Source organism: Berghia stephanieae, chromosome 11, assembly GCF_034508935.2.
Source record: "Berghia stephanieae isolate SIO BIC M18660-M18661 chromosome 11, UCSD_Bste_1.3, whole genome shotgun sequence".
NCBI classification, from domain to species: Eukaryota; Metazoa; Mollusca; class Gastropoda; order Nudibranchia; family Aeolidiidae; genus Berghia; species Berghia stephanieae.
Window position 1 is genome coordinate 2,239,726 of NC_088370.1, and position 22,332 is coordinate 2,262,057.

At 36.6% G+C, this 22,332-nt stretch overlaps 2 protein-coding genes across 4 annotated transcripts in view; both read right to left on the reverse strand.

The window, feature by feature from the left end:
- The window catches only part of LOC144956571 (putative palmitoyltransferase ZDHHC24), a 36,097-nt gene extending 15,561 nt beyond the window's left edge, over window positions 1-20,536 (reverse strand). The window contains exon 1 of the mRNA XM_078887159.1: window positions 20,467-20,536. The gene's annotated coding sequence lies outside the window, so the exon portion shown is untranslated. The remainder of the gene's footprint in view (window positions 1-20,466) is intronic.
- LOC144956445 (uncharacterized) lies at window positions 7,761-18,619 on the reverse strand. 3 transcript variants are annotated; one of them, XM_078886944.1, is made up of 2 exons: window positions 17,694-18,619; window positions 7,761-10,002 (listed from the first exon to the last, which is right to left on the reverse strand). In XM_078886944.1, exons 1-2 carry the CDS (start codon window positions 17,706-17,708, stop codon window positions 8,587-8,589), a joined length of 1,431 nt encoding a protein of 476 aa, XP_078743070.1. In that variant the 5' UTR covers window positions 17,709-18,619; the 3' UTR covers window positions 7,761-8,586. The 3 variants fall into 3 exon arrangements, with proteins under 3 accessions (XP_078743070.1, XP_078743069.1, XP_078743071.1); XM_078886943.1 differs by having other exon boundaries at window positions 17,600-18,619; XM_078886945.1 differs by lacking the exon at window positions 17,694-18,619 and adding an exon at window positions 16,182-16,662.
- Window positions 20,537-22,332: the final 1,796 nt, after the last annotated feature.

Sequence of the window (22,332 nt, forward strand, 5' to 3'; positions counted from 1 at the left end):
TGGCTTGGGACCCCTTGTAAAGCGCTTTGGGCACGTCTAGTAGATATTCCGTCAAATAAACGCTGTGTTATTATTTTTTTAAAATAATATCTTTATAAATTTTGAGTCAGGAAGAGGTAGATGAACAAAAGGTTTCGTTCTTGATCACCGTAAAATATATGAATTTCATACAAAATAAAACACTTTTCCTACTTTCGTAATTTCCATTGTAATGACATAATATGACAGTTATTATCATTATTAACCTTTTTAATTTCATTATTATTATTATTATTATTTTATTTTTTTTGTCTTTTTTTTCCTCCTCGTTGACGAGACATCATCAATCACGATCACGAATCCGACGTGAAAACAGCGAAAATCCGAAAAAAGAATTGTCCACTTTTTAATACTGCCACGCCCCCGATCGCTGATGGCCTGGAAAAATACCTTACCGTAAGTGGTCAAAAATCATCTGGGACTGACGCAGGGATCGGGTCACAGCGACCCAGACGAGCGCATCACGGGTACAGAACTCAACGTCTATGGGGGCCCTTATGATGTACAAAATAAATTTGAATGACAAAAATGGCTGCATCCTATGGGTAGTAAGGAGGGGGTTAACCCAATGAGGACAGTGAAGAACTGTCTGTTTGTTTATTTTGTTTTTAAGGGTTTTACGGCACTTGCAACACACTGAGGTCATATCAGTGCCAGTAAAATTGAAGAAATTGGGATAGTAAAAAGTTCTAGAATTACAATTAAAGCACTCAAGAAAGGGTAAGACAAAGGGGAATTTGTTCAAATAGGAACATATTTAGATTCCAAGAGCACGCTATCAAAGTACTTAGTTTGAGATCGCTAAATGTCTCATCCAAACACAAGCACAAGTCCCTACTAAGAGGAACACACTCAAATGTTTACAAATCATATAATATATAATATCAGAGCTGCCTACTTGAAATGTCAAAAATTCCTAGTTTCCAAAGGACAAAATGAATAGGTCACAATAAATAGCATTACAAATCAATTATTTGCCCTCAGCATAATCAAAATATACTCCAAAGTCCTGAATACAGTTACTAAGCAACCAAACTCTCCTTTTTAACAAGATTTCTTGAATAAAAAACGTCTATTCAGTTCTATAACTGGAGCCAAAAATTCGTAATTTTACGAATTATTCTTAGTAGTAGGCAGGTCTGTAATATGTAAACTATTCATAATACAGTGCATAACAAAGATTTGATTTACAGGACAAAAAATATCACATCCCAAAACAGAACAGCCCGTCACCACCTATCATCACCAACATTGGGTTTTACGCGCTTACGACACGCAGGTCATATCAGCGCCATCAAAATAAAGAAAATGGAAAATTCAAGATTGCTCAATTAAAATCACTTAAGAAATTCTAAGACAGAGGGAACAGGTTCAAATATTATGGAACAGAAATAGATTTTAAGGATATGATATAAGTTTATTTAGTGTAGGATCTTCTAAAAATCACAGGATCTTAATTAGAGGAATCCTCTCGAATGTTTACTAAATTTATTCAAAACAAAAACTATAATGGTGCAAAACAGAGATATTATTTACAAGGGGTGATATCGTCTCCCTAAATTAATACGTACAATACACTTAACTGCCCCCCCCCCCCACCCCCTTTCAAGGACTCGGCCCAGGGCCTGGACAAAATCAACTCACGGCAACAGTGAGGTTGTAGTTGTATCGTCTTCAAAGGAGGAGGATGCGGAGGTAAAGTAGAGGGAGGAGGAGGAGGAGAAGAAGAAGAAGAAGAAGAAGAAGAAGAAGAAGAAGAAGAAGAAGAAGAAGAAGAAGAAGAAGAAGAAGAAGAAGAAGAAGAAGAAGAAGAAGGAGGAGGTGGAGGAGGAGGAGGAGGAGGAGGATGACGAGGAGGAGGATGAGGTGGAGGAGGAGGAGGAAAAGGCAAAACCAGTTCCAGCGAACACGGTAAAGCAGTTGTGAAATTATCATAGAAAAATAAATTGAGCATTTGTTTAGCGCAGTATCCACCAAACCACTAAACGTCCTCAAAGCGCTTCACAAGAGATCCCTCAATAGCCAACAGTAACATGCAGGACGAGAATATTACATTTTTTAGACACAGCCAATGCTGTTAAAGGCCAGGTACTCGTTTAAAATCGAGTATTGTGAGAAAATGGGAGTAAAGAGCATTTTCCAAGAAATCCACTTTGAGTCAGACTCGGAGCGGTTTTTTTAATGATGTTTTTAAGGGTTTTACGGCGCTTGCAACACATTTAGGTCATATCAGCGCCAGTAAAAAGGAAGGAAATTGGATAGTAAAGACATTCTTGAGGTACAAGTAAAAGGGCTTGAAGAAAAAGTAAGACAAAGGGGAATCGGTTGAAATAGGGAACTGGTTTAGATTCCAAAAGCACACTAAAGCACACATAATTTGAGATCACTTAAAAGTCTCAACTAGACACTTGCACAGTTCCCCACAAAGAGGAATACACTTAAATGTTTACAAATCATGTTAAAAAACAGAGAGATGATTACAAGGAAAAAAAAATATCATCTCCCAAAACTATAACTATACATTCGACTGTTTCCCCCTCAGCCAGGAACAGGACAAAACTTAGTAATCTCATTCCAAAACAAAGACAGAAAGCAATTGGAAAACAGATATAGGGGGGATAGAAGGAACAGCAAGTAGGTACCTCCCTCCCCACTATGGGAGGTCAGGATCCCCACCCAGAGAGCGGTTTTGAACCCCACACTTACGTCTGAAAGTGGGTATCATCCCACAAGACCACGAGCCGCCCATTTAAGTGACATGTCAAAAGCTACTCTTCATGTGTTACATGATAAGAGCGTGTCCGAGACTGTAGCAAATAAATGTCATTTTCCTGACATTTGATAACAAATAATTTGACTTTCACGTGTCACTCTGCGTTCAGTTACAAAAAAATGTTTCAAAATAATTAGTCTACTGTGAAAATAGCAAAAAAAATATATAAATAAACAAATTAAAAAATAATTGTTTGTTTTTAAGGGTTTTACGGCGCTTGCAACACATTAAGGTCATATCAGCGCCAGTAAAAAGGAAGAAAACGGGATAGTAAAAAGGTCTAGAATTACAATTAAAGCATCCAAGAATAAGGCAGACAAAGGGGAATTGGTTCAAATACATAGGGAACAGGTGTAGATTCCAAGAGCACACTATCAAAGTACTCAGTTTAAGGTCACCTAAAAGTCTCATCCAGATACAAGCACAGGTCTCTACTAAGAGGAATACACTCAAATGTTTACAAATCATATATAATACATAAACAAAACATAATACAATGCATAACAGAGAGAAGATTTACAAGGAAAAAGAATATCATCTCCCAAAACTATACATTTGACTGTTTCCCTCCCAGCTAGGACAAAACCAAGTAATCTCATTCCAAGACAAAGACAGAAAGCATGTTGGGAAACAGATATAAGGGGATAGAAGACACAGTATGTACCCCCATGCACACTATGGGAGATCAGGAACCCCACGCAGAATTTAAAAATAAACAAACATACATATAAATAAATAAATAAATAAATAAATAAATAAATAAATAAATAAATAAATAAATAAATAAATAAGTAAATAAATAAATAAATAAAAAGCCTTCTTCAGGGTCGAAAAGGGACAGAATACAGCAGTAGTAGTATCCACTTTTTCCACAAATTTTCAAATTTTATTGAAAATGATTAAATCCTCAGCTATTTTACACATTATTCGTCATTATTCAACCAACACAAACTGACGAAAACGAACTCCTTCCGGAGATTAAAACAAAAAAAAACAACAAACAAACAAAAAAAAAACTCATACCGTATTGATGTATTTTTGTTGAGTGTTGCAAAAATTAGCTAGACTCTACCATAACATGGAGTTACTCCGGCCACCGGGATTACTTGAGCCACTTATAACTTATAGTTTTTTTGTTGTTTTTTTTAAGGGTCTTACGGCACTTGCAACACATTAAGGTCATATCAGGGCCAGTAAAAAGGGAGAATATGGAAAAGTAAAAAGTTCTAGAATTACAATTAAAGTACCCAAGAAAAATGAAGACAAAAAGGGGATTGGTTCAAATAGGAAACAGATGTAGATTCCAAGAGCACACTATCAAAGTACTTAGTTTGAGATCACTAAAACTAAAAGTCTCATCGAAACATCGAGCAGAGGTCCCCACTAAAAGGAATACACTCAAATGTTTTACAATTCATAAATAACATAAAGAAAACATAATACAGTGCATAACCGAGAGATGATTTATAAGGAAAAAAATATCTCCTAAAACTAACTATACTTTTGACTGTTTCCCTCTCAGCCATGGCATCTGGTCAGGACCAGTACAAAACCAAGTAATCCCATTCCAAGACAAAGACAGAAAGCAAGTTGGAAAACAGATAAAGGGGGATAGAAGATGCAGTAAGTACCTCCCTGCCCACTGTGGGAGGTCAGGAACCCCACCCAGGACACAGTAAGTACCTCCCTGCCCACTGTGGGAGGTCAGAAACCCCACCAAGGCTTTTGGAATGCCCACACTCTTTACCAAATTGGTTAGCAAGTCGTGTAAGCCACAAAAGAGATGAAGACTTTAGGAAAGATAAGAACGTCAAAGACCATATCACTATTAAAAATGACAAAGTAGAGCAAGTAGTAAAACACAAATATCTAGGAGTCACCATGGACAAAAAAAATTACGGTAGGACGTACATACTAAAGACATGAATAGTATAGTAAAATTAATCAAAAAATGTACTTTTTACGGAAATTGTCCCAACTTAACATTGACAAAACACTTTGTACATTATTTTATAGATCTGTAATAGAAAAGATTGTTGACAAAGTGGTAGTAGATAGTGAAGCCAAGGGAATGGAAGTGAATATCACCAAAACGGAATGCATGGTAATACAGAAAAACCCCGAAAACAACAACACCTGCAATATAACGATTCACGGCGAGCAACTTACCAACGTAGAAAGTTTTAAATACCTAGGTTCAATAGTGACAACAGATGGAAGATGTAACCGAGACATACGAGCAAGAATAACTCAAGCCAAACAGGCCTTCATGGACCTCGGAAACATTTTGAAAAACAAACAGATGTCGTTCGGAATTAGATTCAGAGTCTTGAAGTGCTACGTGTGGCCAATCTTGTTATACGGATGCGAAAGCTGGACTACAAATGCAGAAACACAAAAGAACATTGAAGCTTTTGAAATGTGGTGTTTGAGAAGGATGCAGAGAATATCGTATACTGCACACAAAACGAACGAAGAAGTGCTAAAACAAACATACCAACAAAGGAAACTAATGCCCTTAATAGCGGGTCGACAACTATCCTTTTTCGGACACATAGTAAGGAAAGATAAGAATGAATACCTGGCAAGTTGTGGAAAAATACCTGGTAAACGTGCCCGGGGGAGACAAAGAAAAACACTCATAGACCAACTGAAGGGCTTCACCAACCTAACAATCCAAGAGCTGTTTGAAAAAGCAAGAGACAGGGAGGAATGGAGAGAGATAATTCATGCAGTATCCGAAGCCTGGATCAGGCATGGAACCTAGAAGAAGAAGAAGAATAGAAAGTGTTTTAGTATATTGTATTACTGCCTGGGGTGGAAATTGTCTTAGCTCAGCAAAAGCTATCTTTGACATAACAGTTGAAAGGGCTTACAAAAATATTAGAATCAATGTTTTTTAATGTTTTATATTTATATACAGAATGTTGTTTAAGGAAAATTGTAAATATTTTAGATAATCCCACTTGTCCTCTTATCATCACATCACCAAGTCGAACACAAGTGACATATTTTTGTCAATCCAAGCAAAAAGTGAAAGATACTTCAGATCCTTTTTATCTTACAGTTACAGACTTTTTAATAAAGGAAATAATTTATAAATTTTGGTCTATGTTCTGTTTTAACTTTGAATCTTCTTTAAAATTACTCCATACCTACAATTTTGACATCAATTTATAAAATCGTTTACTACATCTTTACAATTATAAAATCTACATGTGCCATGTAATTTATACTATGTAATTTTTTCGGTTAATTAACAATATCATTATACTGTAGAAGTACTCAAAAAGTACTAATGGTACAAATCTCAATGATTTTGATATTGAAGTTCATCTATAACACATTAAATATGGCCTAATTGAAATCGTTTTTGTTTTTTGTTTTGTTTTTAAGGGTTTTACGGCGCTTGCAACACATTTAGGTTATATCAGCGCCAGTAAAAAGGAAGAAAATGGAATAGTAAAAAGTTCTAGAATTACAATTAAGGCACCCAAGAAAAAGTAAGACATAGGGGAACTGGGAACAAATAGGGATCAGATGTAGGTTCCAAGAGCATACCAACAATGTACTTAATCTGATATCACCTATAAGTCTCACCCAGACACAAGCACAAGATCCAACAAAGAGGAATACACTCAAATGCTTACATTTCATTATACATTAAAAATAACAAATTAAATAATACATAACAGAGAGATGATTTACAAGGAAAAAAATATTATCTCCCAAAACAATAACTATGCATTTGACTGTTTCCTTCCCAGCCAAGGCCTCCGGCCAGGGTTGGAACAAAACCAAGTAATCTCATTTCAAGACAAAGACAGAAAGCATGTTGGAAAACAGATATAAGGGATAGAAGACACGGTATGTACCTCCCTGCCCACTGTGGAGGTAGGGAACCCCACCCACTAATTGAAATCCTGTGGGTATATGTCTAATTTTTATGAAAAATGGTAATAAAATAGCATCACTGAGGTGGAATGACCATTTGATAAGACATGATAAACATTTTTTTTTTAAAGTGCGCCATCCCGCACACTACAAATGAAAGGAAAACAACTTGTAGCAGTCATCCCTATGAGAAGGACCACATCGTTTTCTCTCTTTGAACAGCGACGTCACTTTACAACCTAATGAAAACCCAATAATAATAAATGATGAAAATGTCAACTTTATCGAACTAACTAGCATATTATTATTATTATTGCGTGCTATGTGGTCTAGTGGTATGACACTCGCTTTCGGATCAGAAGGTCCTGGGTTCGAACCTCGCTAGGCACATAGTTGAGTCCGATAAGTCTCTTTACTCACATTCTCTCACTGTACTCAGGTGTAAATTGAGTACCTAGCCGTTAACAGCGTTGTCAGCTTTGTCTGAAAAAATTGCAATATCGCCTAACAGGCGACATGTACCGTCCTACATGTTAAATGTTGCTGTTGGCCAGGGCCACTTGTAAAGCGCTTTGAGCACGTTTAGTGGATATTGTGCTATATAAAAGCTCAATTATTATCATTAATATTATTATCATTTTTATTATTATTATTATTATTATTATTATTATTATTATTATTATTATTATTATTATTATTATTATTATTATTATTATTATTATTATTATTATTATTATTATTATAAGCTCAATTATTATAAAGAGGCAATTCACCTTAACTAGTTCTATCTTACTGAGATTCTATTTCATCTTTGGCATTGCAATTCTAAAACAATATTCTCTTTCTGTGCCCATTCATTTTCGGACACATTCAATGTCGCCAACTTGAAATTCTTGCCAATAAAGCAATGATCCACGATTTCTCTGGCCAAAACCTACGTCAATATTTCCTCTGACTCTCGTTAGTGATTTGAAACAACTCAATAATAAAACCAGAATAACATCACTTTGCAAAACTAACAAACATCAGAGAAAAGGCACGAAAGACATTTGGGGAATCTTCATGAGTACAATTGTATTATCGCCTAACAGGCATCAATCATGTCTCGTTCTACACATTACAGGTTGCTGTTGGTCAGGGACCCTCTGTAAAGCGCTTTGAGCATGTTTAGTGGATATTGCGCTATATAAAAGTAAAAACTTTTTCTTTTTTTTTTTTTTCAGTACCACAATAATTATTTAAATCCACAGTCATCACCCCCAATCCTTCTTTCCATCTCTTAAAATCTTCTTACCATCACCAGCCATTAAGGTTGGTTATATAATGAGACGGTCCTAAGACCAAGGGATGAATTCAAGGAAACAGTTGTCAGATTTCAGCTTGAGGTGCAGCCATACAATACCTTTATTACTATTACTATTACCACTATCATTGATAGGGTTAAAACCCTTTTGAGATATTGAGACTCTCATATTAATAATAATTGGGTTGCTAAATCTAATGTAATACTTGATGAAAGGAAAGGTAGAGAGCAGTGGGGGGTGCCTGAAGCCTGGGAAAGTGAAAATACAAACAAAAGAGTGAAAATGGAGATGCTTCGGATGGGAATTTTACAGACATGGACGGTTGATGGACAAGGAATCCACTTTCTTTTCCAACTCTTATCAACAAACCCAAATGTTGTGTACGATTCTTTAATAAAGTTTGTCTATTGTTTACTTCAGTTTTCGACAAGTCTTCTTCTCATAATATCATTACATCACCAAACATCACAATCATCATCATCATCATCATGACTGTGAGTTTTAATGTGGTATTTCCAAGCAGATGGATAAGGGACAGTGGGCTCCACTAAAAAAAATAAAAAAAAATGTTTATATTCATGAATGCGTTTGATAGTGTCTCTTCAAATTTGTAAATGTAGAAAACTTCCATCCACAGTCAGAACACTGGTATTTCTTAATGCCCAAATGAACCGTATTACAGTGTGTCTTCAACTGGGAACTCCGTAGAAATGAGAGATCACATTGTTTACACGGATAAGGTTTTTCTCCTGTATGAATTTTCATATGAATCTCAAGTAAATAATTCAGAAAAAAGGATTTACCACAAATGGCACATTTGAATTTAAATTGGTTTTTGTCTGTGTGAACTTGAGCAATGTGTCTCTTTAAATAATCAAACTTTTTGAAGGTCTTGTTACACTGAGGGCATTCGATTCTCACAGCAAATTCCTCTTTGTGTGAGCGTCTTTGATGCAATTCCAAAACATCTGTTGATTCAAACGATGCATGACAGATATAGCATATGTTGAAATTGTCTGCCTCTGGGTGGTTTTTCATGTGAAGATGCAGAATAGAAGGATTCAAAAATATGCCTTTGCATAAATAACATTGGTAGGACTTTTTTTCCTTATGACGCATGGTGTGATGGCATTTAAGTCCGCCTTTGGTATTGAAAGATTCATTACATAATTTACAGCTGTACATTTTATAGCCTTCAAAAGAAAGTCGTACACCCGCATGTTCCTCCTGCACGCGATTTACTAAATGAAGAAAGCTATCAAATAAAAATGGACACTTAGGACATCTATAGGTTTTAAAGTGAACATTATCATTGTGTTCTTTAAGATCCGTAACTGTTTGATTGCATTTTGCACAGATAACGCCTGGCTGTTTTAACTGCATATGAGGTTTATTATGTATTGTTTCTATGTGGTGTTTGAAAAGACTATCTGTTGGGAAGGATACTTTACAAACAAAACACTGAGGTTGAGCTGACAGGCTCCCAGCGAGGCTCGTGTTTCCCTGTATGTCAGAATGAGCCGGACTGCCCACTAGTTCACTATTGGTGACATGTTCCTGCCTGATATGACTTCTCAAATCCGATATTGAAGGAAACGAATGTTTACAAATAAAACATTTATGAGGGTTTTCAATATTGTAGATCAGGTGAGTTGTGATATGATATTTCAATACAGGTGCACTGGAAAATGATTCCTTGCACATAAAACATGTGTAAGGATTGTCTTTTTCATGAATTTGCATGTGCTTTTCCAAGTTGTCAAAATTGTCAAACACAGAATGACATACAAAACATTCGAAGGATTCATCGCCACGATCTCCATCAAGAAGCCTTTGATCACTTTTTTTACATTCATCACCGTGGCTTGTGTCTCTGGACTCGTCACTGAAGAAAATGGGATCTTTCTCCTGCTCAGGGTGGGATTCTGTGAAAAACACTGGCAAGTCATTACCTAGATTTACTGCGCCACCTGCAGTATCATCCTCCTTTATCTAAACAACAAGAGAGAAATATATAAAAATTTATCAATGCGTGCTTATTACAGTGAAATCTGCATCATGTCAACTTCTGCATAACAACATCTCTTGTTGGTCCCAAATTTTCTGGGTTAAAAAAAAATCTAAGTTTGTTCATTGATAATGTATAAAATCAACCTTGCTTAAAGTCAATTGATCTTTCTGGTACGGTGGTGTTGATTTTTATCAGGATTCCACTGTATTAAGTCTGTTTTAGGGGGGGGGGGGTTATATGAGAACAAAATAGATGTATATTATAAAGACGGTGGTGTTGATTTTTATCAGGATTCCACTGTATTAAGTCTGTTTTTGGGGGGGGGGGGGGGGGTTATATGAGAACAAAATAGATGTATATTATAAAGATGGTGGTGTTGATTTTTATCAGGATCCCACTGTATTAAGTCTGTTTTAGGGGGGGGGGGGGGGGGGGGTGTTATATGAGAACAAAATAGATGTATATTATAAAGATGGTGGTGTTGATTTTTATCAGGATCCCACTGTATTAAGTCTGTTTTAGGGGGGGGGGGGGGGGGGGTTATATGAGAACAAAATAGATGTATATTATAAAGATGGTAGTGTTGATTTTTATCAGGATCCCACTGTATTAAGTCTGTTTTAGGGGGGGGGGGGGGGGGGGGGGGGGGGTTATATGAGAACAAAATAGATGTATATTATAAAGATGGTGGTGTTGATTTTTATCAGGATCCACTGTATTGTCTGTTTTAGGTTGGTTTTTTTTTTATCAGAGAACAAAATAGATGTATATTATAAAGATGGTGGTGTTGATTTTTATCAGGATCCCACTGTATTAAGTCTGTTTTAGGTTGGTTTTTTTTTTTATCAGAGAACAAAATAGATGTATATTATAAAGATGGTGGTGTTGATTTTTATCAGGATCCCACTGTATTAAGTCTGTTTTAGGGGGGGGGGGGGGGGGGGGGGTTATATGAGAACAAAATAGATGTATATTATAAAGATGGTGGTGTTGATTTTTATCAGGATCCCACTGTATTAAGTCTGTTTTAGGTTGGTTTTTTTTTTTTTATCAGAGAACAAAATAGATGTATATTATAAAGATGGTGGTGTTGATTTTTATCAGGATCCCACTGTATTAAGTCTGTTTTAGGTTGGTTTTTTTTTTATCAGAGAACAAAATAGATGTATATTATAAAGATGGTGGTGTTGATTTTTATCAGGATCCACTGTATTAAGTCTGTTTTAGGGGGTTTTTTTTATATGAGAACAAAATAGATGTATATTATAAAGACGGTGGTGTTGATTTTTATCAGGATCCCACTGTATTAAGTCCGTTTTAGGGGGGGGGGGGGGGGGGGGGGTTATATGAGAACAAAATAGATGTATATTATAAAGATGGTGGTGTTGATTTTTATCAGGATCCCACTGTATTAAGTCTGTTTTAGGTTGGTTTTTTTTTTATCAGAGAACAAAATAGATGTATATTATAAAGATGGTGGTGTTGATTTTTATCAGGATCCCACTGTATTAAGTCTGTTTTAGGTTGGTTTTTTTTTATCAGAGAACAAAATAGATGTATATTATAAAGATGGTGGTGTTGATTTTTATCAGGATCCCACTGTATTAAGTCTGTTTTAGGTTGGTTTTTTTTTTATCAGAGAACAAAATAGATGTATATTATAAAGATGGTGGTGTTGATTTTTATCAGGATCCCACTGTATTAAGTCTGTTTTAGGTTGTTTTTTTTTTTATCAGAGAACAAAATAGATGTATATTATAAAGATGGTGGTGTTGATTTTTATCAGGATCCCACTGTATTAAGTCTGTTTTAGGGGGTTTTTTTTATATGAGAACAAAATAGATGTATATTATAAAGACGGTGGTGTTGATTTTTATCAGGATCCCACTGTATTAAGTCCGTTTTAGGGTTTTTGTTTTTTTTTTGGGGGGGGGGGGGGGTTTAAACTATAAGAGAACAAAATAGATGTATATTATAAAGATGGTGGTGTTGATTTTTAACAGGATTCCACTGTTTGGGGGGGGGGGGGGTTAATATAAGAGAACAAAATGGATGTAAATTATAAAGATACAATCAATGATTAATTGAGCGCTCACCAGACCATGACAGGCACACAAAAGCTAACCAAGAGGCCGTCCCTCAAGATCATGGCTAGAACTAGAACTAGAACTAAACGACTATCAAGAACTGGAATGGGATGACAAGTGAAAAATGCAACAGACTTGTACGAGACCAGGAAGAATGGCGAGACAATTCCAGTCAACTCCTTATGAGAATGAGGTGACACTGGAGTAAAAAAGAATGCTGGAACTTCGTATTGATTAAATAAATAATTAAATTGAGCTCTTATATAGCGCAATATCCACTAAATGTGCTCAAAGCGCTTTACAAGTGGTCCCTGGTCAACAGCAACATTTAACATGTAGGACGAGACATGACGCCTGTTTGGCGATATTACAATTTTTCGGACAAAGACAACGCTGTGTTAACGACCAGGTACTCATTTTACACCTAAGGGTGGTGAGAGAATGTGAGTAAAGAGCCTTTTCCAAGGACTCAACTATGCGCCGAGCGAGGTTCGAACCCAGGACCTTCCGATCCGAAAGCGAGTGTCATACCACTAGACCACATAGCCGCACAGATTATACTCTATACTATTAGGCTGCGGCTATTCGGACTTGAGTCTTTGCAAATTTCAATTTAATCTAAATTATTGACAATTACATAAAATTGATGAAAATGAAAATAACAATAATGGTAATATTGTAACTATCAACAGGTAATCTAAACCCACTTTATTTATCGTGAAAAACAATCGGAAGTCAAGTAAGATATTAAAATGAAAAGAGTTCAAAAGTTCCCTTTAAAACAACGCAGTGGCTATTTTTACAGTCCCATAAAGATGGTTCTCGGGGCTATTTTTACAGTCCCGTAAAGATGGTTCTCAGGGCTATATTTACAGTCCCGTAAAGATGCTTCTCGGGGCTATTTTTACAGTCCCGTAAAGATGCTTCTCGGGGCTATTTTTACAGTCCCGTAAAGATGCTTCTCGGGGCTATTTTTACAGTCCCGTAAAGACGGTTCTCATGGCTATTTTTACGGCGTTGATGCGATTCTGTTCAATTATCCGCATAGTTATAGATTATCATCTTTTTGCAGTATTCACAAAACTTCACATATCATTTCTCCCGATATTTAGATGTACAGATCTAGAGGCGGTGAATGAAAGCAAAATTAATTTCATTTAACATATTTAGATCTAAAGCTAAAACTAAAATTAACAAACAATTAATGTAAAGTCAATTCTCTTAGCAATTTTTACGGTACTGTCATTTTTATTACATATATTTTTTTTTTTTTTTTGAGCCAAGGTCAAAAGGTGCCCGCCTGATACCAGTGTTAGGAAAATTTGATTTTTACTTAATTATGGGCTGTTTTCATTGGGTTAATGCTTGTAATCAATTGATAATATGAAGAAGAGATAAAATGAGATAGCTCAACATACTCTGTACAACAGAATATGAAATAAACAACTTGAAAGTGAATTTTGAATGCTGTTTGGCATGTGCTTAAAACGAGGTCAACGCATCACCTTTTTAGAAATCATGTAGAAATTAAATGTGATGTTTTACCCCCCCCCCCCCCCCCCCCCCCCCCCCCCCCCCCCCCCCCCCCCCCTTGATTGAAATTTGACTAATTGTATAAAGTCAAAATTTACTTTTAAACGCAATTGCAGTATATTACATATCTGATTAAGTTTCATATAGAGTTCTTAAAAAGTTGGTGTTGCTTGTGACCTTTGGTGTCATCAAACACAGCACAATACTAAGACTCGACACGAAACTTTAAAGCTCATGATTAATGTTTATATAATGTTTTATTATGAGAAAAAAGCATAGATTTACTATCTTAACTCAAATCTTGGAGTAAATGTATACCGTTTTGCCGATATTGAGGTTTATTGGTTTTGGTGTCATTTGTCACAAGCAACACGGCATGCGTGAACACGTGGAAGTTTGTTTCGTTAAATGGCGATTCGCAATTTGGATCTACCCTTCTTCCAGTCTTTGAAGTGCAGCACGTTCATTTGCCTTTCCAGCGTGGCTCCAGGCAGAAAAGGTAAGTTGAACTTTGGTGTCATCGCTATTTTACATTGTCACAAGCAACACTTGATATTGGATATTACAAAGTGCCACCAAAAAATTATGTTTTCAGCTGTTATTCTATTTACAAATATGATATTATGACATCTCGCATAAGTCTGTGATTTTGACACAATTAATTATTTCCTTGTAATTCTAATTTTTTATGTTTCAGGGTTGTATTAATCAAGAAAAAGACAAAACTCAAGCTTTTGACGAATCCAGATAAAAGAAGGGTTGTCAAGAAATTTGATTTGATTTACTATTAACACACTAAATTACTACAAACTACCAGATTTGAGCAGTATGGTGATGGTTACCGTATGGTTACATTAATTCATTACCATAGCTGATATTTATCTAGTGTTTGTGTGACTTCTGGTACTTTTTGTGACCATTGGTGTCATTGGTTAAAATGTCACAGGTGACACTTACATTTGAAGTTTCTAATGTATTTCTGTTTTCATGTTCTTCAAAGCTTGAAATGTCATTGAATTACATTTTAACAGGCTATATTACATGTGTTCAGTTGCCATTTTTGATTTATTGAGGCAAAATTGCGTTCAAGTGCCGATTTTGACCAAAGTAATAGCAACAATGGTATTACTAATTTCTAAGTATATTTCCAATTTGAAAGTATTTAGTCTCTTAAAATATTATTGAATTTCATTTTAGAGTAGGTTATTGTGGTTTTTTGACTGAAAATAATGATATATTATGGACGAAAGTGTGATTTGGTGTTGCTTGTGACATAAGTAATGGTGTCACCGGTCTTATGTCACAAGTCACATTCAGATGCTCTAATTTCCATGTATATTTCTATTTTTGAAGTCTTTGGTTTCTGAAATATTATTAAATTCCATATTTAACTGACGTTATTACACTGGTTTGACTGAAATTAATGATATATTGTCGAAATTGCAATTTGGTATTGCTTGTGACATAAGTAATGGTGTCATCGGTCTAATGTCACAAGTGACACAATGCCGCTAAATAAGATATGCTTTGGTCACATTATTTCCCAACATTTTATTCCAAAAGTTTCTGAACATTGCTGGTCATAAACATATGCAATATTGTTGTTTTTGTTAATGTACAAACATTTTTATGGAATAATATATTTGCATTCTATGTTGCTTGTGACCGATGACACTAAAAAGCAACATTTTCTCCAATAGTTGGTAATATTATTGTACTATGATTGTTGTTGATTGTGTCTTTTTGTCCATAACTTACTAAATAAAGTTTGATACTCAACAAAAATCATTTGGTTATAGAGTTTTTTGTCTCATTTTGGTGTCACCGGTCACAGGTGACACCAGCAACCTATAGGTATTGTTGACGATATTATGCTGCGTTAGACATTAAAGTTATCTAAAGGGCCTTTGATTCATGAAGTACAGGGTTTTTGCTACACATATAGAAAGATGAATGGACTATTATGTCACTTTTATTTTGAGAAAAAAAATTGGCACCTTTTGACCTTGGCTCATTTGCATAAGTTATGTTTGCAGTACAGAACAGCCCATTTTCTATCATCAGTGGGCAGGTTAGGTTGTATGTCTTGATTTTTTTTCTGTCAAACATACATAATATAGATCTATTATCAAACACTGAAAGTATATTTATTTAGTTCCTGCTTGAGTCGACACCCCCCAAGATATAATACTTTACAGGTTGGCTTTTGTTTACACTTTACCAGTATAACCAGTCAGGAAGGACTAACGGTTTATACAATTTTAAAAGACGTAGACGTCTAACATTCAGGGTGCAGTCTTCTCACGTGAGAGTGGGTTTGAATCCAATTTAAAAAAAGAGGCCGATTGGACACATTTTGACCATAATTTTAGAACCCCCTCCCCCCTTCCCCCAACCATATTGTGGACAAATGACTACCCCCCCCCCATGTGGATGTCCATGGTAAAGATGCACATTGCGAAACACCTCATGCTTAAATATTGTTCTTTTGAATAATATTTTTTTAAAAAAGAAAGTAAATAATGATGATGATTCTCTACCATGGGCGGTCATGATCCAAAAGAATAGAGGTGCCCAAGACTGATCCTCTTTGGGGCGCCGAGGTGGAGAGGGCATTTTACTTTGGTCCCACCATCGCGTTGCTCCTACTCCTTTACCGATTGACCAAGTGTTTGTTTCGACCAGACAAGAGTGGTCGCTGTATTGCTCCTCCCTTCCCAGTTTTATTGTTCTCCGCCAAAGCGGTGTTCACCTTGTGGTCAGACCAAGGTTGTGGTTGCCCTGGGTCAGACCCCTCTGCCTATGCTTTGAGGTACCACTAGGGAAAGAGATAGATAGAGAAAAAGAGAAAGGAAAAAGAGAGAGAGAGAGAAAGAGAGAGAGAGAGAGAGAGAGAAAGAGAGAGAGAGAGAGAGAGAGAGAGAGAGAGAGAGAGAGAGAGAGAAAGAGATAGAAAAAGAAAGAGATTGGGAAAGAATGAAAGAAAGAGAGAGGGAGAGAGAGAGAGAAAATGAGATATAGGGAAAGAAAGAAAGAAAGAAAGAGTGAAAGAGAGAAACAAAGAAAGAATTTAGAAAGACCGGGAGAGAGAGAGAGAGAGGGGGGGGGGGAGAGAAATAGAGAAAGAAAGAGATTGGGAAAGAATGAAAGAAAGAAAGAGGGAGAGAGATAGAAAAAAAGAGAAAGTAAAAAGAGAGAGAGAAAGAGAAAGAAAGACATAGAGAAAGAATGAAAGAGAGAGAGAGAGAGAGAGAGAGAGAGAGAGAGAGAGAGAGAGAGAGAGAGAGAGAGAGGCTGCTAACTGGCTGCACCTGAACGAAGTGAGTGAGAGTTTTAGAGCTAATGGCGTCTACTCAGCCAATCTGTTACTATTTATAAATCTATTACCGCAACGCCGTAAAAATAGCCACCAGAACCGTCTTTACGGGACTGGAAAAATAGGCCCCGAGAACCATCTTTACGGGACTGTAAAAATAGACCATCTTTACGGGACTGTAAAAATAGCCACTGCGTTAAAACAAACATAAAATATTAAAGTCAGTCAATGTAACTGGTCTAAAGGACCACTTTTCTAACATCTTCAAACAACGTCCAAATACAATCTAGTGTTTGACATGCAACAATCCTCCTAGAGGGCTAGGAAGGGATTTTTAGCTGAGTCAGTCTGATACGTGCAAAACAGAATTTATTCTGGACTCTTCGTCTGCTTCCATCAGTTTCACTCTCTGCCCACTGCCCGCATAGAATCTGCCTTGTGTTTGAGTTCGAAAAGCCACGGGGCACTATTCAGACTCGAGTCTGAATTGCCACTTCAACTTCAATAATATTTAGCACTTGCATTGCCAGCGGTATTTCTTTATAATATATAGATAGTGAAAAACAAAATAGAAGTGAATATCAAGTGGTCTGCTGCAGTGTTGCTTTGTCTTTTACTTTCTATTTACACAGAGTTTCTTACATGTCCCAGTAGTTTTGGGGGTTTTTTTACATGAAATTCCATCACCATGACAAGACGGATCTGAAAAAGTGTGTATGAATGAAGACATATTTACATTTGAATGAATCATTGGGAAAAATTCCGTAAGATTCTCTTTCAATTAGTATTTTCACGGGGGATCTTTTGTCAGGCGTTTATTTATTGAATTTGTCAATATATTATAGTAGTAGCATTTTAAAATCTCTAGAACAACCTTGGTAGAAATTTCTTTTGTCACTTTGAGCTGAAAACGTCAAACTGCCAATTCGCCTTTTTATTTTCAACCAGGAAGAAAGTTGTTAATCATCAAATCTGTTCACAGTCCACAACCAATAAAATTGTTCACAACCTACCTACCTGTTAACTTTATTGATCATCTTTCGTTTCTATAATTTGTTCATTCTGGCCACAATTTTGGGGATATTGATGATCGCCGGGAATTTGTTTATGTTGCTGACGAATTCCCAGGCCAAAAAGAAAAGAAAAAAAAAACACAAAAAAATACAACCTCTCTTTTTGTCTTTTTCTTTTCTTGTCTTTTTTTTTTTTTTTTTTTTTTTTTTTTGAGCGAGTCTATTCTTTTCTCCATTCTTGTTTGGCCTTTTCCGTTTCTGAGCATGAATTTCTTAAAATTGTTTGTTTTTTTAATTAAAAAATTATTGGGGTTTTTTTTCTCTTCTATCTGACCATTTAGTCGCTCTCTGAATATTTCTGTTTGTTTGCTTTTTAATTATTTATTCTTTTAAGATATTATTTTAGATCGGAGTGGAGACAAATATGACAATTTGCTAGAAAGGAACCAAAGCCTCCAACCAGGGGGACAGGTTACATTCTATTTCATGTATGTGTTTACATGAAAACCGACCCTATATTTTCTAGTTTTACTCACTCGGAATGGTTTTCCATAGTTCACCTCTAATGGTCTAGCTAGTCATATCTACTTGAATAACTATATAGAGAATTATCCTCTAAACATGTTCTCACGCTTTAGTGCATGGGCCAGTGGGCATACTCAATGTCTCAATCGTTTCTATGTTATATGTTTGTGTTGAGAATATTGGCTATTAAGCTTAACTGCTGGTCAAAATTATTCGCGATGGTGGTGTACGAACGAATCGGCGGTCTCAAGAAGTGGGTGAGAGAGGGATCTAGTAATGACTTTGGGTTTGAAACGAATATTTTTGTGTTCGTGGATAGCTCACACGGTAGAGCCACGCTCTCACCTGCCAGGCGGAGTTGTCGTACCAATAAGGTCGCAGGTTCAAACCCCACCACCGCCGCGAAAAATTTTTATTCTCTATTGTCTTCTGGCACTTTTCTATTCACTTCATATCTTGTTGTTACCAACATAAGTGCCTGCTCCACTCACTTTTCTGAATTAAAAATTCACCCATACACCGGAGCATACTCAATGTCTCAATCGTTTCTATGTTATATGTTTGTGTTGAGAATATTGGCTATTAAGCTTAACTGCTGGTCAAAATTATTCGCGATGGTGGTGTACGAACGAATCGGCGGTCTCAAGAAGTGGGTGAGAGAGGGATCTAGTAATGACTTTGGGTTTGAAACGAATATTTTTGTGTTCGTGGATAGCTCACACGGTAGAGCCACGCTCTCACCTGCCAGGCGGAGTTGTCGTACCAATAAGGTCGCAGGTTCAAACCCCACCACCGCCGCGAAAAATTTTTATTCTCTATTGTCTTCTGGCACGTTTCTATTCACTTCATATCTTGTTGTTACCAACATAAGTGCCTGCTCCACTCACTTTTCTGAATTAAAAATTCACCCCATACACCGGAGCATACTCAATGTCTCAATCGTTTCTATGTTATATGTTTGTGTTGAGAATATTGGCTATTAAGCTTAACTGCTGGTCAAAATTATTCGCGATGGTGGTGTACGAACGAATCGGCGGTCTCAAGAAGTGGGTGAGAGAGGGATCTAGTAATGACTTTGGGTTTGAAACGAATATTTTTGTGTTCGTGGATAGCTCACACGGTAGAGCCACGCTCTCACCTGCCAGGCGGAGTTGTCGTACCAATAAGGTCGCAGGTTCAAACCCACCACCGCCGCGAAAAATTTTTATTCTCTATTGTCTTCTGGCACTTTTCTATTCACTTCATATCTTGTTGTTACCAACATAAGTGCCTGCTCCACTCACTTTTCTGAATTAAAAATTCACCCATACACCGGAGCATACTCAATGTCTCAATCGTTTCTATGTTATATGTTTGTGTTGAGAATATTGGCTATTTAGCTTAACTGCTGGTCAAAATTATTCGCGATGGTGGTGTACGAACGAATCGGCGGTCTCAAGAAGTGGGTGAGAGAGGGATCTAGTAATGACTTTGGGTTTGAAACGAATATTTTTGTGTTCGTGGATAGCTCACACGGTAGAGCCACGCTCTCACCTGCCAGGCGGAGTTGTCGTACCAATAAGGTCGCAGGTTCAAACCCACCACCGCCGCGAAAAATTTTTATTCTCTATTGTCTTCTGGCACGTTTCTATTCACTTCATATCTTGTTGTTACCAACATAAGTGCCTGCTCCACTCACTTTTCTGAATTAAAAATTCACCCATACACCGGAGCATACTCAATGTCTCAATCGTTTCTATGTTATATGTTTGTGTTGAGAATATTGGCTATTAAGCTTAACTGCTGGTCAAAATTATTCGCGATGGTGGTGTACGAACGAATCGGCGGTCTCAAGAAGTGGGTGAGAGAGGGATCTAGTAATGACTTTGGGTTTGAAACGAATATTTTTGTGTTCGTGGATAGCTCACACGGTAGAGCCACGCTCTCACCTGCAGGCGGAGTTGTCGTACCAATAAGGTCGCAGGTTCAAACCCCACCACCGCCGCGAAAATTTTTTATTCTCTATTGTCTTCTGGCACTTTTCTATTCACTTCATATCTTGTTGTTACCAACATAAGTGCCTGCTCCACTCACTTTTCTGAATTAAAAATTCACCCATACACCGGAGCATACTCAATGTCTCAATCGTTTCTATGTTATATGTTTGTGTTGAGAATATTGGCTATTAAGCTTAACTGCTGGTCAAAATTATTCGCGATGGTGGTGTACGAACGAATCGGCGGTCTCAAGAAGTGGGTGAGAGAGGGATCTAGTAATGACTTTGGGTTTGAAACGAATATTTTTGTGTTCGTGGATAGCTCACACGGTAGAGCCACGCTCTCACCTGCCAGGCGGAGTTGTCGTACCAATAAGGTCGCAGGTTCAAACCCCACCACCGCCGCGAAAATTTTTTATTCTCTATTGTCTTCTGGCACGTTTCTATTCACTTCATATCTTGTTGTTACCAACATAAGTGCCTGCTCCACTCACTTTTCTGAATTAAAAATTCACCCATACACCGGAGCATACTCAATGTCTCAATCGTTTCTATGTTATATGTTTGTGTTGAGAATATTGGCTATTAAGCTTAACTGCTGGTCAAAATTATTCGCGATGGTGGTGTACGAACGAATCGGCGGTCTCAAGAAGTGGGTGAGAGAGGGATCTAGTAATGACTTTGGGTTTGAAACGAATATTTTTGTGTTCGTGGATAGCTCACACGGTAGAGCCACGCTCTCACCTGCCAGGCGGAGTTGTCGTACCAATAAGGTCGCAGGTTCAAACCCCACCACCGCCGCGAAAATTTTTTATTCTCTATTGTCTTCTGGCACTTTTCTATTCACTTCATATCTTGTTGTTACCAACATAAGTGCCTGCTCCACTCACTTTTCGTAATTAATTGTTGCAATATTTTATTGTATTGCTCAGTTGCTAACACAAATATGAAAATTGTTCCCTCACCACAAGCAAAGCAAAGGTTTCTTTCATCATATGCCATGCTTGATAATAATTTATCCTCTTAAGGCTGCTCATAAGAGAGGTGTCAATTTAGTGGTTTTTGAGCTATCAATGAAATTAATTTGTTGTAATTTGCATATCAATAATTTAATTCCAGCGGCAGGAAATGATTGAAACAAGCATCATTATAAAGTAAAAATGATGATCTTGACACATGCCAAGTTTTGTTGTCCGGGCAGTAAAACCTTAAAAGATATGAATTTTTTATTGTAAATTTCTTATTTGGCATGACTTGGTGAGATCCTTATTTTCTCTCCCATAGTACTCCATGCCATGAATTATGTCCAAATATCAGTTTAGGAATAAAATATAAACCATTAAACGAAAATAATACTAATATTATTTTTTAAGCATTTAACTGATTTAAATATTATGAGTTTTGGGCACATTTGAAAGTCAACTTTTTAATGGCTTGATAACTTTTTTCTATACTTAAATCCCTTACGATTCAAGTCAAAATTATATTTTTTTATGACTGTTAGGCATTATAGTTTGAAGATGTATACGGTACTGCTTTTGTGTGGTTGTCTCAGGAAATGCCGACTTTAAAGTGTCATATAGGTGTCAATGTTTAGGGTATTCTTGCATGTTGAATAAGTAATATAATGTAAGTTCAAGTTCTCCTTTTGTGCACAAGTGAATGTGTTAACTTTTTATAGACTGAAGCGTCCAGATATATATGGCAGTGATTTCCCAAAAATTAAATGATCTTGCTGTGGTGTTATACTGATTTGGCTCTGGTTGTTATTCAATTGTTTTATCTCTAAATTTGACTGACTGGAGTTCAATGGTATATCAGATGACTTTATAAGACAATGACTAAATGTGTATTCTTGGAGG